General features: G+C 45.8%; 1 protein-coding gene across 2 annotated transcripts in view; it reads right to left on the bottom strand.

The window, feature by feature from the left end:
* Positions 1–14,903, bottom strand: part of CMIP (c-Maf inducing protein) — a 116,333-nt gene extending 101,430 nt beyond the window's left edge. For both annotated transcript variants that reach the window (XM_085551856.1, XM_015874155.3), the window contains exon 1: positions 14,604–14,903. In XM_085551856.1, coding sequence (XP_085407982.1) covers positions 14,604–14,903 — 300 coding nt within the window. The remainder of the gene's footprint in view (positions 1–14,603) is intronic.
* Positions 14,904–17,958: the final 3,055 nt, after the last annotated feature.

Raw genomic sequence — 17,958 nt, 5'->3', positions numbered from 1 at the left:
GATTTCATAACCTGATGCACACATGATAGAATATCATGCCAAATTTTCAGTGAAGATCCAGGCTTCAACTCCCAAGAAGATACACTTTCTTACAGCACTTTAAGTCCACACATTTAAGCAATTCAGCATCAGATAAATAAAGCAGCTCTTTTCTCTGACACACGCTGCCAGTTGATGCAGAATTCACACTGGACTTGTTATTCCATTCTCTCAAAGCAGCTTACAGAACACATTAATTGTAAGTAGTTATAATTTCTTTTACTAGTAGGGTATGAACACCAAATCACTCCTGGTGATTCCCAACAAAGAGAAGAATGCTATGACTAAAAACAGAACAGACTCCCAGGTTGTTGATGTTCCAACCCACAAATAATGCCAGAAAAATACATTTATTTCTTTCAATTCCCACTCTCTCCACCTTTATTTTTTTAGACCTGGTCCTAATGCTGGCTCTGCTGCACTTGGGAACTCATTGGACCATCCGCTAAGCCTCTTTGTGTTCACAATGTGCCACGTGACCATAGAAATAATAAATCACAGGAATAAAGAAGGGTTTTGGAAACTCGCAGGAACCTCAAGCACAACTTTGTCTACAACGGTCAGCTTTTTCCTCCTGGCATCATGAAGCATTTCCCAGTCACACACAGACCGTAGCCATCATCTCCGTGATCTCTGTCTTGACAATGTTTTGACTTCATCTTTTACTCACAAGTCATTCTGTTTAATTTGCCTCAGCTATTTTTCCGCACACGATTCAGAGCAGCGATACACTGCCAGGGAAAGCACCGAAATGTTCCAAAAGGCATAGATGAAGGAAAACTCATTTATTAGTGGATCTGAAAGGTTCTCCTCATTACTTAAGCAGCATGCCACAAAGAATGTAGCTAGGGTGTTACAGCTGTTCCTGGTAAGCACAGTGTTGAGCCACACACCCAAAACCACTGTGAGCTCCTGGTGGAATTAGATGCCGGCAAGCATCTAATGTTTGAGTCCAGCCCTAAGGTTCTGGTTCTCCCATTGCCTCAAAGCACACAGCTGACAAAAAAAGGCATATCCTGCTCAGCCAGCTCCTCTTGGTCAAGAATCAGATCAACAGTCAAAAGATGTAATCAGCTTCAGAGCAACACACTTGGAAAACTCAGCCACCATACGGAAACTCAGTCTTTGATTCACTTTCTAGGCTGATGGCTGTAAACGTGTACCACTTCCCCCCCTTCTCCAGTGCAAATCTGCAAGCGCTGGGCTGCACTGTTTGTTTTCTGCTGCCTACACAACGTGTCAGATCTGCCTGCTAGGGACACGTTACTACCTACAGGAACGCGTTACCCAGTGATACATATGCTGCTATCCCAGAACAGGCAAGGACCACACAGTATCACATAGCACTTCCAGTTCTCTGTATGGGTATCCTGTGCCACATAGGCTCACATGAATATAGAGATATGTCACTTGTGAGACCAGTGTAATCGTCACAGATGTTTATCGGCTATAAACAGGAAGCACCCAACCTTCTGATGCTCATCACTGAAGCAACCAGCAGCAAACAGTTCCCTCCTCATCTCCACTCAGAAGTGCATGTCTTTGTGCTGCTGCTGCCTCTGCCCTTCTAGCTGGCAGCGCAGCAAGAAACAACTCAGGCTGCAAAGCAACAGGTTCAGCATGGAACCACTTGCAGGACAATATGCAGAACTTTTTACATAGCTTAAGACTCACACAAAGCCATTTTTACCTATATGGGTGAGGAAACAAAGTGATGTGACATCAGGCAACTCATGAGTCTCTTCAATTAATGTGTTATGCATAACGGAGCCTCCCAGGGAATTATCTGCAACCACGGCAGCACCTCATTCCCACCACCATGTCCCTGAGAATGAATCAGATCAATTCCCACACTCTCGCTGTGGGCAGAGTGCAAAGGACTCTTCCCAATCTTTGTTGGTCAGGCAGTGGCTGGAATCAAAGGCTGAAACTACTTGCGCACAACATTAAGTAGGGCTACTTTATTTTCTGCAACTATTTGAGCACAGTTATCTCCAGCTCTCCACTCCTTGTGTTGATTAGGGCTTATGCAGCAGGAGATAATGCTCCCATCCCACCTTCTTCAGGGAGCAACTGAACAGCGTGTCGTCCTTCACATGGGAGTATGGCAAAGAGAATAACAAACAGTACTGAGATAACCTGTGGCTCCTGAACGGCAGGAGGCCTGCGAGCAGCACACCCCCAGCACCCAGCTGCATTTCAAACCAGCAGCAAAGCTGTCCTGGCCCAGGAATAGGGAATAGAATGAATCCTAAGATGAAGGAGAAATGGAACAGCAAAGGCTGAAGAAGACAGCATCACCAATTCATCCTGAGAGCCCAATGCATAATCAAGCTCAGTGCCATCCTGCAGCGAGACCCTGGGCACTGCTGCTGTTTCTGAACACGTCAGTCCTTTCCAGAAAGTCGTGGGGAAATGGAAAAAGGGAGGAAGCGAGCTTTGAGATATGCGATATGCATCTTACTGATCAGTCACACAGAAGGGCAGAACATCAGCTACTCACACGTCAGGGCTCTCCCACGCAACTCAACTCCTCACTGCAATGCTATGCCAGTTTAAAACAGGCTTCTTCATTACTGAACTGCTCTAGGAGTCACAGAGGTGGACTGTCACCGCTTTCACACACATAAGGATACCATAATTCTCACCTAGAAGTATTTTTGCCAGAAGAGGCAGAAAATCTGTGTTACGACTTGAAGAAAGTCTTCGCTGAATACAGCTGGTAGTCTGCGCATGTGATCTGCAAACTAGAATCACTGGAATTTTAGGCCAGGAGGGTGTCACTGACTAATGAGGATTCTCCCTTCCCTCTGGAGCGTAGGTTTACAGAGGAAAAAGATCATGTTCTCCAGGCAAGTTTACACAAAATGATTCATCTCCAGCCAGCTGCAGTCAAGACATCTGCTTGCTTTCGCTTCACTGCAGGGAGATTCTCCCCCTCGCCTCCAAAGGAGGCCAAGATTATATCCAATCATAAAAAGAAAACGTCAGCAATTTGAAAAGCAAAGGCAGGTAAGCGACACAGAGGTCCCGAGGTCCCAGACGCACCTCTGGCCTGTTTAAAGCATGAAGCACACAGTGAATACTGTGCTGATGAAGCGCTATTTCATCAACAGCCTATTCACTTCCACATCAAGACATCACCACCGTACCCTGTGGTTCGCATGCAGCTCTGCCCAAGTACATGAAGGTATTTCTTTGTTTTGAGAATCCCTCGCACATTCCACATGGGATCAGGCAGACGGTCCTCATGTGGTCAAATAAAGTTTGTGAACCCATGCCTTTATAGCTTTTCCATATTAATCTGCACTCTGGGCATACATCCAATTAAAGCCTCATGTATAGATCACTAGGTTACTAACTGGCTTGCACGCTCGGGGGGAGGGGAAATAACAAGCTCATGACTGCACAACTTAACACTGCCTGTGCTTTCACTTTTACATGCATGAATCTTTCTTAATCCAGTCTTACCATTAACAAAGAGTAATAACATTTGCTGAAGAGAAGCTCGGGCCCCTGCGTGCTGGAACACAGTAGCTAACGCTGAATGCATCTACATTAATGTTAACTCCAATGCAAAGACAAGGTCTTCTCACAAACACGCTACAAAAACAGGAAGCAAAGGGGAAAACTTTGCAGTGTTTGGAAACAGCAGAGCATTGTTTGTACAGGATTTTCTTACCAATGCAAAAAAAATCTGGCAACATGAAATCTGAGCACAGCAAGAGCCTCAGAGCAGACACAAGGGTCTCAAGACAGAAGCTCTCATAAGATCTGCAGGTACATGCTGTACAGGCAGGAAGATGCACAGGGTGCTTTATTTTTCCTATTTCTGCTAAGAAAGTCTGACAAGTAAAGAGACACAACCTCCCAAACGCTTGACGTTAAAGCTAGATAATGTAACACAACACTGCATCTTTATCTCAGTCGGAGCGAGCACGATAAGTGAAGAGGCACTAGGAAATGCATAATCCACTACATTTAAGTGTTTCCATCATTTTTCCAGCAGCATTCAGAAGGGCTGGTAGACAGTAGGAGCCTCACAGACTGCAGGCTGTGCAGCAGGGGAAGGAGTTGGGCTATGGACTTCAGCCCCACACGGTGAGTCACAACCACCACCAGAGCCAGGCAAAGCCACCACCTCGGAGGCTTCTCAGCAGGAGTGCACAGATCACAGCCCTACTTCAAGCCTCTTCACATCGAACTTTCCTTGCATTCTCTGCCACCTTCAACCCACTTGGACATAGCAAATGTACAGGTATTACACAAGAGCTAGCACTGTCCCAATCCCAGCTCAGCCTGGGTATGAAACCCACCAGCCCAGGCCTTGTCCTAGAAAAAGCTCGGGTTCAAACCAACAGAGGATGACCCTATTCAGGAGAGCACCAGGGAGGGCTCGGTGTTTTCCCATGTCATCCATCTCCATGAGCAAGCAGCTTCATACATGGTCAACTCCCACGGCAGATTTGATTTCCCGAGATTTAAAGTACATTAGTCAATCCGAGTCACTGGGGACATTCGAAATAACTTGCAATAAATCAGACGAGATTAATTTCAAGGGGGGCTGTGACGTAGCACTGAAAGAAGCATACGTTAGCATTACAAGACATTAGGAATATTTCTAAATGCCAGTAACTTGCTCTCCATAGACGTGTGACAAGAAGCCATTATGGTCTTCAGACAAATGCTGGGTTCCAGAGGAAAAGCGGTTACCTAGAAGGGGTATGTCAATATTTAATACCAAAGTGCATGTCTGGTCCTGCACACTGCTCCTCATTTCAAGCTTTTCCAGCATTATTTCCTGCTTCATTCACTGCAATCACAAAAGATTAATTACCCAACCTTAGAAAATGTATTTTCAGTCCGACCAGACATGCTGACTGTGTCCGTACTTTCACCTTCAGTATCAAAGTTCTGTGCCAGCATATGTTCTTTTCAACGTCCACATCATTTTGGTGCAAAGTAGAAGTGATTTTCAGCACCAGGGCTCCACTCAAGCCTCTTGTGCCTTGGGAGAGGAAAAAGAGCCCCTTCTGTGCCTATGGATGGCACAGGGCCTTTCACTAAAAATGTTAAAACTTTCCTCAAAAGTCATTCAATAGCAGGGACAAAAAAAGATGGATCTGAGATAACAACAAAGAGCTGAAAGAAGAACTAAACAAAGTAATGACTAGCAATTTATTCTTTTATAACGTCTTTCATCAGTGCTCCTCAGTTCCACACACTGGGAAGGAAAATATCCCGCTTGTGTTTCGAAACAGAAAGGACTAGGAATTGTCCGTGGAGCCCTTAGTACACAGCTGGAGCAGCTGGCCCTTTTGTAAGAAGGATGTGAAGAAACATCAGTCCGCCTGCACTGAAAATAAATGAGCTGCAGCTCCTTTTTCAATCCTGTTATTCCACCATAACATCTTCACTAAAGGCAGCAGTTCACAGCAACTGCGTGGATTTTCTTCTGGTTTAAACAATGACAGAATTCTGTCTGTAACACGATGCTTCTTTCTCTTTCCCCAGACATACAAATAGCCCTCCCTGGTCTATGTTGTTCTCAGATAAGGAACACTGTACTTGCTACATCTTCCAAAAGCCATCAACAGTCAGTTTGTACCCAAAATACAGACATTTGGCTATTGAGCACTACAGCAAAGACAGCGGTGGAGCTCCTTCAATAAAGTCCATTGAAACAGAAGAAACTGCTGCAAAAGCAAATGCTGCTGTTCTTGAAAGTCAGTTCCCTCCTCCCACTGTCTCTCAGAGCTGGGACACTGAAGGAATGCTCAGATAGCAGGACACCATTGGGGCATCCTGGGCATGGAGCATCCTAAGGAGCCACACACTCGCAGCTCTCTGTCACCAACAACCAGTGCCTGGTTTGGCATCGTAACAACCAGGGCAAAGAAAGCCTTCCTTGTCCAGCAGTCCCTCCAAGCTGCCAGGAACAACTCAATGCTCAGATCCCCAGCTGGAATAACAGACGCCAGCTCGAGGGGAAAAGCCTATGGACTTGCATCAGTTTGCACCATCTGAGCCCAGTGCATAGACCCAGTAGGTAAGAAGCCACACAACTTTCTACTTTCAGTTTCCTATCTGTTGCCAGCTTACAGCATAGTAGATGGAAACACATTTTGAGATGCCTCTGCAATCATATTCTACTCAAACAACTCCCAGATATAAGAGCTCAACCTCAGGATGTTTGTGTATTAAATGCTAGGCATGAGCAGGAGGGCAAACTGTTGATCATTGTCACAAACAGATCACAACACTGATTCTGTGGCAACTTTGCAAGATCACTCTCATGATAAAAACATCAGCGTAATTGAGGCTTCCCTGACTTACTCTTTACTCTTCTGAAATCAACCTTAATATCCCCTAAAGTAAACGGTTGCCAGAAGAGACTACTACAATAATGTCTGAAGCACACACACAGCAAGAGCCTTGAACTGATTGCTCCTGGCTCCCCAGCAGGTACTTTCTCTGCAGGAAACCTGAAAGGCACTAAGAAAAGCACAGCCCTGTAGGCCACATTCTGGTGTCACTCTCCCTCACCTCCATTGATTTTTTTATGACATTTACAACCATTAAGAATATGAGTGGCTTCAGCATCAGAAAAGACAACGTGGCCTTGTGGCCAAAGACTCTTCATTGCTGTTCCTACCCCACCCGATTTATCATAAACATTACGTCAAGGCTCTTGAGTCAAAGCTGGCAGGAGGTGCCACAGTTTTCCTGTTGTCCCACCTTGGATGCTACAGGGCCAACCATAGGTGTACCTCTCCAAAGGAGCTGCAGGATAAGCATGATAGCAGCAGACATGTCTGAGAAGTGTCATCTTTGACTCTTTGTTTTCCCCATTGACCAGAACACCTTTTGAGACAATTCAATCACAGCAAAGCCAAAATGCAAGGATCTGCAGAATTGAAGTGTTACACCACATCCAAAAATCATATATTCTGATTGTTTCAAAGGCCAAAAATAAGCCTTACTTTTTATTTTCGTTGTTCACAGATAGTCAAACATTCATATTTTGGGGAAAGAAAACTTACACACCCTTCGTATTTTGATTGAAGATTTGGATTTCATTGGGCAATATCCAAAGAAGTGCTTTCTTTTTTTTTTTTTAATAGCAGTTTCTACTTCACCATTAATGTCCATGCCCGAAAATGGATAACAAAGTCATTCTAGTCTTATTTTAGGTGCTTGTACAGATAAAGCAAGAACACAGCCTGCTCACAATACAGACTCTGTTAAAGCAGCAAACAAAAACCTTTGTGGTGCAACAGAACCCCATTACAACAGGAACCAGACTGGTAAGAGACACCTGGTGACCTCCAAAGCTTATATTTAAATAGCCAAAACAGAAATAGGCTGGGAGGAAAGGCACTGTGCCTTCCAAAACACAGCAAAATCACAGCTTCAGTGCTGAGAAAATTCTGCTCCGTATCATTCCAAATGTATTGTTGGGAACACACCATGGGTAACTTCAAGCAGTTTTTAGGCAAACAAAGAGTATCTTTCAAACCATCCTGCACATGCATTTAGCTAATTTATATGCTTATAAACAAATAAAGTATGAGATGACTTCTTTGTTGGCAAAATTCTTGCCTTATATTTGGGTTGACATCACTAGAAACCTGATCCAGAATATCTACATACCTACTTGTATACACATACACTTCAAGAATGAGGATATCTGATGGATAAGAGAAAAAACATTTCTAATTATACCTTGCAGACACAACTTCAAGGTTTAAATATATATAGATAATCATGAATTCTCAAAAAAAAGTCTTAAATTCACCTTTCTCCAGGCAATGTTTATTGCACCACGACCCTACTAATTAATTGTTAAAACACTGCAGCAGATTCCATGTTTTTCTTCCCCAGCTTTGCAAGGTCCAAAACAAATCTCTGATCTACACCTTGAGGGAGGTGTTCAGTTACTGTCCTTGTCAGGGCTATTAGATTGTAGTGAGCAGTCCTCAAGTCCTCAGCCACATTTTTTTCCCCATAGAAGGGAGTCACGTTACCAACTTCCTTCCAGGACAGCGTTGGTGGCATGAAATGGGTCATACAGCGGCAGTTTCCATACGGATCTATCTCACAAGGGTATTTGCAGTAAGCCTGTCTCCTGTAAAAGAGCCATCCACCCAAGTTCCAGTTGCTCAGCACCTACAGATCCATCAGCCAAAGAACTGGGGTTCCATTTTGTAGGGCTGCACTGGCCCAGTCAGCTCAATGTGACAGTCACACATGGACCTCATTAAGTCCCTCACACTGCCTGGACCCTACATCATACTACAGATGTTACAAGCAGTGAGTGCTGATCCCCCTCCTCACGTTGCCCCACCAAAGTCAACAGAGCATGACAAGAACGTACATCACTGAGCATACTTCCAGTTCAGATCTGAGTCACTTACAACCTCTTGTGCTTCTTAAGTTCCATTAAAAACAGGTACATGTCTACTAGACACACTTTAAACTCCGCACTTTAATCTGCTGTCTGGCATCTCATCTGCTTTTGCATTTCACACTCTATGGCTCTGTCCCATCCGTCATGAGACAGCCCAAGGGCAAAGTCAAGAAATGACTGTAAATATGGGAAAGTCAGCTCTGGTAACTCCAGGTGTCCCCAAGATTTGACACAGGACCCCCCTTTTCCCATATACGGAGGGTATTATTAAATTCTCTTTTTTTTTTTTTTAAGCCCATGAAGTGAAGGCCTTTTAGTTTAGCATCTGGTTCTGACTTCATGTTTTTCTCTGCAACCACAAGAGCTAAACTTCACTCACCACTGACGTGCTCGGTTATAATGTATGCTTTTCAATTGTCTTTTCCTTTTCCTGGTATTGCCCCTGCATTCTTAAATATTGTGCAAAACAGGAACATTTTACACAATGATTTAATAATACATTGTTTTTGGCAGCAACCGCAGCCTGCCATGTTTCCCCCTCTTCTTCCTCAGCAGTTTAGTGGAACTCTGCACTGAAAAAGATCAGTTCCCCAGCCCAGTTAAAAAATAGAAAGACATGAAAATCCCCAACAGTTCCCATAGAGCAAGTGTTCCCATAGAGCAAGTGTTCCCCAACCCAGTTCACAGTATTTCTGTGACATGACCCCAAGGAATGGTTATTTTACTGGGAGCATACATGTACACTATATGTGTGTGCTCCACATGGATTATACACACTAAGGTATCAATCATCTTCCGATATGCAATTGCTTCTGGAACTAAGCACACTTATCTATAAACACATACAGACGCAGAACAAAACCAATGCAACTGGCAATGCTCAAAACACTAACAAACAAGCCACAGCCTACCCATGCAACCCACAATCTAATTGCTTCTAAAGAATCCAAAACACTTGAACTATTTGAGGTAGATCACGTCTTCCATAAATCCTATGTGGGAAGTTGAGCAAATCCTATTCATCCAGTTATGCTTACTAACACAGAAGACACAAGGAAATGAGAGAAGCCATTTTACTGTATCACGTTAAAACTCACCTGTTATTTAGGAAACTCGATGTATAAACACACAATGTACAGTAAATTAAACAGTTCCAAGAAGCACTCCTCCCTGTGTACTAAGCCTGCCACCTTTTTCCTCTGAAATCTCCCTCAATATACACAGTTCTACCCATGACTTTTGACAGGGACCAAGGCTTCAGCCTCTAACAACACAAACCTGAGTGTCTCTTGGGAGCCTGGTACAGACCAGGCACTTGGCTGAGCCTATGACCTCTGCAAAACTCCATGTTGTTTTGGTGCTTTGCACATCCATTCCTAGAAGGACCGTTCCCAGTCTCTGATGATCCCACAGGCTCTTTCCACCTCTGGCTACCACAAAACAAGCAAAGCTGATCTCCCAGCCCCACAGCGGGATGCTGAGCTCTGCTGGTCCCTGCAGATGCAGGATGAGGTCCCCAGTGTGCAGCATTACCCCACACGGTGCTGAGCACCACATCTTTGCTCCCCAGCCATAAAGAAAAGTGAGGCAGAAGTATTTCTGAGTATCCCTTCTATTTATGCCCCTAAACACATAAAATTTACTGGCTGTGTATTAACACCAACAGCCTCAAGAGCTCTCACTCTATGAATGAATGTAGCTTCTGTTTTCATGTTTTATATATGTTCTATAACATTTAAACACAAACCTTAACACTACTGACATGTAAATATTCTTTTTAACCACTGTAGGAACGATACATTCAAAGGTGTGTTTGATAGGCATTAAACAGCTTTGAAGAAATGCCATTTTAGGTTTTCTCATGCCCAGCTGTAGACTGAGTTCTCACAGCAGACCCCATTAAGTCACCAAGAGAAACACGGGGTTTGCTAATGCAATGCAATGGCAACGGGGTAAACCTCGACGGGCAGAAGCACCTACACCCCAAACCTACAGCTACCACTTCTTATTGAACGCAAACAATCGCCACCAGTATAAAACAATGATAAATATTATCTTAGAACATTAATTAACGTTCCATTGTTATGCTGGATTGCAATGAAGTATTTTAAACTGTTTGGTTATTGATGCACTCATATTTGCTACAATGACGGCAGGCCCATCAGGCTCACTTTAAGTCAGAGCCTCATTAATAGCTCACGACTGAGATCAGCACTTGCTTTACAGAACAGACCATTTACTTGTTTTATTCTTACCCTGCCTTATTCATTATCATTCTGTTTTCAGTCTGGATAATAGTCGATATTCCCTTTCCAGGAAAGATTTAAAAGAATTCTCCTTATAAGACTGTTTTGAAACTCAGGAGTTGTGCACAATGCTTCCCACTTGAGCTAATTGTTTTTCAAGGGAAATTTAATTTCAAAAAGCGTGTTTTTCTAACTAATGGGAACCTGCACTAAAGTAAACAATGAGTCGGGCTTGATAGGAATTTTCGCTCTCTCTTTGTAACAGAAGGAAGGAAAGTCGTGGACCAGCACAATGAAACGCAGGCAGCAGCAAAATCATTGCATTTTAAAAAACAATTAGAAGACAATTTTCTACTCCACTTCTCCTATTTGAAACAGATCATCCTGCCCTGCCTCATTGAATATTAATTGCGTGTGTTCTTTTCTCTAGAAGAAAACATTAAATGCAGCTCCCTAACTCACGCTCTTGTGTCAAGTACGTTTCGTGTCAATAAACTATTGTTCTCATAGATCATCTTTGCCCTGGAAATAATATAAGAGGCACTCCAGTCTTTTCAGGTTTGCCACCAGCTTTGAACATGACACTGAACTTACCTGCCAAGGGGAAACCTGGAAATCTGAAATGAGCGTGAAAAGCCAAAGTTTCCACCTCCTTGAGGGACATTAATGAGTAACTTCATGGTTTTAATTATGTCTTATCTTCCCAGCTGGGAATTAGAGAGGTCATCCCTAGCCAGCAAAAGCGAATTGCTTATTTATTCTTTCCTCGTCTGCCGCACGTACAAACACACTGCAGGGCCTCCTGCTAATCCAGCACCTTAAAACCCACCGTCCTCAACATCTTTTCTCAACATCTTTCCCTGCCGGGACAAGAAGAAGCATGGAAAAGAACAGAAGAGAGGCGTGAAAGGGACGGGGCAGAAGGATATCACAAGTTCAGCTTCACCTGCCACCTTTAAACCAGTGAACGTTAAATTTTAACGTCGCTGCTGAAGATAGCAGTAGTTTGCTCTTCTACAACAACAACAACAAAAAAGCACTGAAGAAATATTCAATTGGATTTTATTCCTTTGTTTTTATTATCATTGCCCTTCAAGCTGCGCAAGGACAGATCTTTGTGGAAAAAAAATTAGCAAGGGCAACACTTTTAGGTTTGGGAAGTGTTTATAAAATAAACGTTATTCGTCCCATGGAGAAGAAAGTCAGATTCATCCCTAAGCAAGCATGTAAAGTTTGTAAGTATCAAGATTTCCTACTGGGCTTTAAAAAAAAAGCACAAGACAAAAGAAAGCAATGCAGATTTGTATTGACCTACACTGAGAAATACCCTTAAACAGCACAGGAATGAAAGCCTGGCCAGGATGGAAGGCTGCTGGTGAAACCGTCCTGCCTTTAAGTAACCAGTTCTTTGAGTAAAGAGAAACATGAAGGAAACAATGTAAATCACATCAAGTAGCAGCACCTACACTGCGCAACTCCACACACTCATCTGTTCCCATGTAACCGAACCCTCCGCTAATTCAGAACTCCACTGTCAGCGCTGCTTGTAGATGAGCATGGGCTTATTTTAATTGAAAGACACTTGTAATAACACCAGAAAAAAAACGTTTTGTAAAGAAAATTCATTTCTCCTGTCAATGCTTTGCTAAAATGTGATGTCCCAAACACTTGTTCCGCTGCGTTCTTGCATGGTGCTTCCTTTAAAGAATGCTATTTTGTCAGGCAAAAAACAAGTCGCTGCTGAATCGAGGCTGGGAAGTAGCCACCTCTTGCCAAAAAAAGCTGTAGGTAGAGTCTCAATATTCATGTTGAGATGTGGGAATATATTGCATCCACCAGAAAAAGCAGCAGTGAACAATCCATACACAAACGAGAGGCAGCTCCACAGCCCCTGAGCTAACACTGACATGTAGGAGGCTGCGTGGAGACCTCCATTCAAACACACGTTTCAGGTGATACTGAGAACGCCTGGCATCACCCAACCACCCATTCACTGTACTCACAGACATCACCTCCCAGATCTGGATTTAGGTGTCATCACCGCTCTAGCTTTCAAATGCAAAACAAAGTGATGTTATTTTCCTGTTCGATTTTATTCATGTTATAGGGAATGCAGTAAAACTCGTCGTGCCAGAGGATTTGCAGAGAGAGACGATGTGAAGATTAATTAGCAGCTGCTCATAAAACACCCCGGCTATGGAAAGCCCTATGTGTAAAAATGACCTTGTTATCAGAGCTGCTCTCTGTGCTCGCATCAATGGAAGGGATGGATATTTTTCTTCAGCCCTCTAAGACCAAATCAATTGCATCTTGATATCTACCAAGGGCTGTGGGAGGTTCTGGCCTTGTGCCCATCCCCCACTTCTGCAGGGGGAACACACGTTTTGTCCCATTTCCATGTCTTGTCCCTCATTTCCACACGCTTTGCTTAAGTCACATCTTTCCATCTCCAAAAAAGAGGAAGATGGAGATAGCGTGGAACCAAGCCACCTGCTGAGCACACCATGCACACGTTCAGGTAACAAGTGAACACAAACCGCACCCCGGTTCCCTCAATTACTTCCTATAAAACACAGCATTTCAAATATCAAAGCACAGATATCCCTGTGAACCGCAGCGCTTACTCAGAGACCCAGCACTGGAAAAATAGAATTGATAAGGCGTAACACCAAGCACAGAGAGCCCTGCTCAACAAAATGGAGCCTGAGATGGTACACGCAATGCTCTGCTATCTACTCGCTCCTTCTTCGCCTACAGCAATTAGCAATGCCATCGCATTAATTAAAGCACCACCCTGAAGGACTTGAGAAATCTTTTTGGGGGATGATTTCTTGGGTGGCAGCTGTGCCAGCGAGCAGAGCTTGGCGTCTCCTGCACAAACACAACTTCATGCCTAAGTATTGCTACACCGCAGAGATCTGTGGTTGGAGCACCATCACACTTCTTTGCTCAGATGCTCAGACACAGCCACCAGCTGGGGATGCTGCTGGGCAATCACCCCGTCCCCACCATATCCAACTTCCCCTCGTGTAAACGGAACCTCCTTAAAACAAGGAACTGCAAAGAACTACTCATGCCCGCATCTTTTGGGGCCTTCCTCCTGCAACACTCACTCAAGGCTTCCTTCTCCTTCACACAGCACTTCTACAGAGCAGAGAACCACATTCCCTTGCAGACAGCCTCAGCAGCACGGTGCAGGCTGTATGGAGGTGTCAATATGGCACGAGGAGCCATAGTGAATACAGGCAGCTGGCCTAACTGTGGGCATGGCACAGCGTGTCTGCAGGGCCAGGCAGGAGGGACGTGTATTTACAGGGTGATGAAGGAAGGATGTGCATCTACAGGGCGATGCAGAAGGGACATTTATTTGCAAGGAGGTGCTGGAGGACGCGTGTTTGTAGGGTGATGTAGAAGGAACGTCTATTTGAAGTGCAGTGCAGGAGGGGAAGTGTATGTAAGGGTGATGCAGAAGGAATTGTGATTGCAGAGCGATGCAGAAGGGATCTGCGTTTGCAAAGCAATGCATGAGGGATGTGTAATTTGCAGAGATGCAGGGGGACCATTCATTGATGTGAAAAAATCCTTATTGCACTAGATGAAGCCTATCTCCATTCACCCTTCCTGCGAACCCACACAAAAGCCAATGCACATTGATACCGCGAGTGTCCTATAGGAAGGCCAGAAGGAAACCATTGAGAAAAAACGAGGCGTGTAAAAAAAAAAGAAGGAAAAGAATAAAAAGGCAGGAGGGGGGCACGATGGAAGAGGCTCCAGGTCAGAACCTGCGTAACGCTGCGCTAAGGGCCATAGCACGAATCGGGGGCTCCATCCCCACCGACACGGAGCCCTGGGCCCATTGATTGCCGTGGGCAATCGCGTTTTCACCCCGAATCTCCGTTCTAACTCACCGTGGCCGAAGCGACGGCGCTGTCCGCCAGGGTCAAATGGTGCGGCTCCCACCTCCGTAGGAACTTGGAGGTGAGGATCTTGCTGAGAAATGTCCGGGGGTGCCGGATGACGCACACCTGGATGTCCCCCTCCTGCAGCAGTTTGTATCTCATGCCGTTGCAATGCAGCAGGGCCCGGCGACACGGGGCGGCTGCGGGGCGGGTGCCCTCGGGGCCCGGCGGCGGTTCAGCGGGGAGAGCTCTGCCGTCCTCTGCGCGTTGACCGCGGTCTCCGGAGCCGCCGCCGCCGCTACGATCCATCGCGGCTGAGGGGATGGCGGCGGGCGGAGGCGGGGAGAGAAAAAAAAAAAAGAAACGAGATCCGACCCCACGCGGCGGGCTCAGAAATTTAAATCGAGAAAAAAAAATAATAATAAAAAAATTAAAAAATTAAACCAAAAAATAAAATAATAAAAAGAGAAGCAACACGACCCGCCGGGCAGGGAGAGGGAGCGGGCTGCAAAGGGGAAGCGATCAGAACCCCAATTCAAACTTCCCCCTCCGCCCCGTGGCGGGGCCCCGCGTTGCTCCCGCAGCGCCACATCCACGGCCGGATCCCGGCGGGGGCTGCAGACAAAAGGAGGCGGCGGTGGGAGCTCGGCGCGGGGCTGCGGGGCGATCGGCCGCGGCTCCTTCCTTCCAACCGGGGCGTGTGCGCGTGTGCATGTAGGTGGGTGCGTGGGTGCCCGAGCGTGTGTGTGTGTGTGTGTATGTATGTGAGGAGGGGCGGCTTTCTGTGTGTGTGTGTTCGTGTGTTTCTCTATGTGTTGTATGTGTGTTGTATGTATGTATGTATGTATGTATGTATGTGTGTGTGTGTGGTGTCCCCGCTCGCCGACACCGCGGGAGGAGGCGCTGAGAGGACGGAGCGCTGCCCACCCACCGCCTCTCTCCTCTCCCCGAAGCCGCTCCGGGAGGAACCGATTGGTTCCGCCGATATCACGTGCCGCCCTCCCTGACGTCAATGGCTGCGGAGCCGCCGAGGGCAGCGGCGGTGGCGGCGCTTCCCGCGCAACCCTCCCTCCCCTGTTCTCCACAGAGGGACCGAGCGAGGCGGGGCGGACATGAGGGAACCGCCCCGGGAAGGGAGGGGATGTGCGGGCACACCTGGATGACTGGGAACTGCCCTCTGCCCTGAGGGAAAGGCTGGTGTTGTGTTTAATCGAGGTGAGGTGTCCGGCTCCTTCGGTCCTCTGGAGCCTTGGGGCTGTGCGATGAGCCAGCGGTCCAAAGGCCAGTGTAGTGTCAGGCTGTGGATCTTGCTTCCAGATTCCTGTTCTGAACCACCACACCGCGACCAGTAACATGTATCAAGCAATACACATGTGTTACTCAATGTTGGGATGCATCACATTGGGCACAGCTGAAGTCGTGACAGGAGAAATGCACTGGGCTGCTTCAGCAAGAGTCAATATTAAAGGTTGAAACTCCCTGCTAATGGAAATCTAATGAACCACCACACCATGACCAGTAACATGTGTGTTTCAAACAATACACGCATTACTCAATGTTGGGATGCATCGCATTGGGAACATCTAAAGTCAGGACTTGAGGAGAAATGCACTGGGCTGCTTCAGCACAAGAGTCAATATTAATCTTAAAGGTTGAAACTCCCTGCTAATGGAAATCTAAATCTTAAGCATTGAAACTCCCTGCTAATGGAGGTGTGTGATTCCAGCAGACACATCACCTGCCCAAGAGAAAACTCCCATCTGAAACTCACATCAGGAGCCACACGGTTACAAACTGGAGAGACGAGCTGTGACTGGAAGGGTTGGGAGCTTTTGCCATCAGCCTTTTTTTGCTGGCGACTGTCAGAGACAACTCCTGACTGCACGGCGCACAGTTCTGAGTGTGTCCATCATGAGTGTTGCTATAAAGCCATTGTGTTGAAATAGGCTTGCGTCTGACAGCAGAATTGCTGGGTAAACGCTTTCAGCAGGGAAGGGTTTTGTAACCTATCGATACTAGCAAACTCTATGAATACTTTTGTTGAATGTCTGTGTTGAAATGATCTAGAAAAGTCTAGGAAGTTACCAGGGCAATTCTAAGTACCAGGCTCTAGAACCATGCACAGAACTGCACAACTTGCATACACTCACCTACAGCAACGCTTCTGTCAGTCAGAACTGTAACCAATGTGACTATTTTGGTGCAGGTTCGTGCAAACGAGCCACCTGCTCAAACCACTGCTTTAAATCTACCAGAATTGTCAACCCTGGCAGCTGTCTGCCAATAGAAGGGCACTATGCAAAGAGTCTGTGAATTTCCTTGCAATTCAGAGCAGAGGTTTTTCAACTCGTGTTTTACGGGAGGAAACAAAAAAAAGCAACTGGTCTACAGCAGCCAACGCATGACTGAGCTGGCAAGATCCAGGCTTTTGCTTAAAATCTGCAGCTTGATGTTGAAATTCACTGAGATATATTGCAAAAGGGCAGCGCATCAGGCAGCACCACTGCTAGCAAGTCAAGGACACAGCTCCAGGACTCAGTGGTGCTACACGTCTGCAGCTCATTGAATCCACGCTCCTACGCTGCAGGTGATCTCTGAAGGAAATTCAGCACAGAACAGTAAGATCAAGGTAGGAAATCTCACATTGCCTGCCAGCATGGGGCAACCAAAAGCCCTGATGAGTGAAATCAAAACACGCTGCTCGCTGAAATGTGCTTCAGCCATTCAACCTGAAGCAAATGTGAGCCAAAGCTGAGCACATTAAAACTTGAACCCCTTTCTCATATTCCATATAAATTATACAAAGCAGAAGCCTTGCCTTCCCTGTGTGAACAAAATAGATCTGGGAGTGTTGGTCAACACTTGGTTGAACACAAGCCATAGCAGCATGCCCAGGTAGGTCAATGGCATCCTGGCTTATGTAAAAAATAGTGTAGCCATCAGGACTAGGCAGGTGATTGTCCACATGTACATGATGAGGCCACGCTTCAAAACTGTATTCAGTTGTGTGCCCCTCACTACATAAAAGACATCAAGGCCCCGCAGTGTGTTCAGAGAAGGGCAATGAAGCTGGTGAGGGGTCTGGAGCACAAGTTGTATGTGGAGTGGCTGAAGGAGCTGGGATTGTTCAGTCTGGAGAAGAGGAGGCTCAGGGGAGACCTTATAGCTCTATAACTACCCTAAAGGAGGTTGTGGCCAGGGGCATTAGCCTCTTCTCCTATGTAATAGTGACAGGACAAGAGGGAACAGCCTCAAGTCACACCAGGGGAGGTTCATGTTGGATATTAGGAAAAATTTATTCTCCAAAAGAGTATTCAGGAGCTGGAACAGGCTGCTCAGGGGAAGTGGTGGAGTCACCATCCTT

The sequence above is a fragment of the Coturnix japonica genome, chromosome 6 (assembly GCF_054131305.1).
Source record: "Coturnix japonica strain WE chromosome 6, WE-NBRP24, whole genome shotgun sequence".
NCBI classification, from domain to species: domain Eukaryota; kingdom Metazoa; phylum Chordata; class Aves; order Galliformes; family Phasianidae; genus Coturnix; species Coturnix japonica.
Note: the sequence above shows the minus strand (reverse complement) of the source record. Positions and strands in the feature narration are given on the sequence as shown.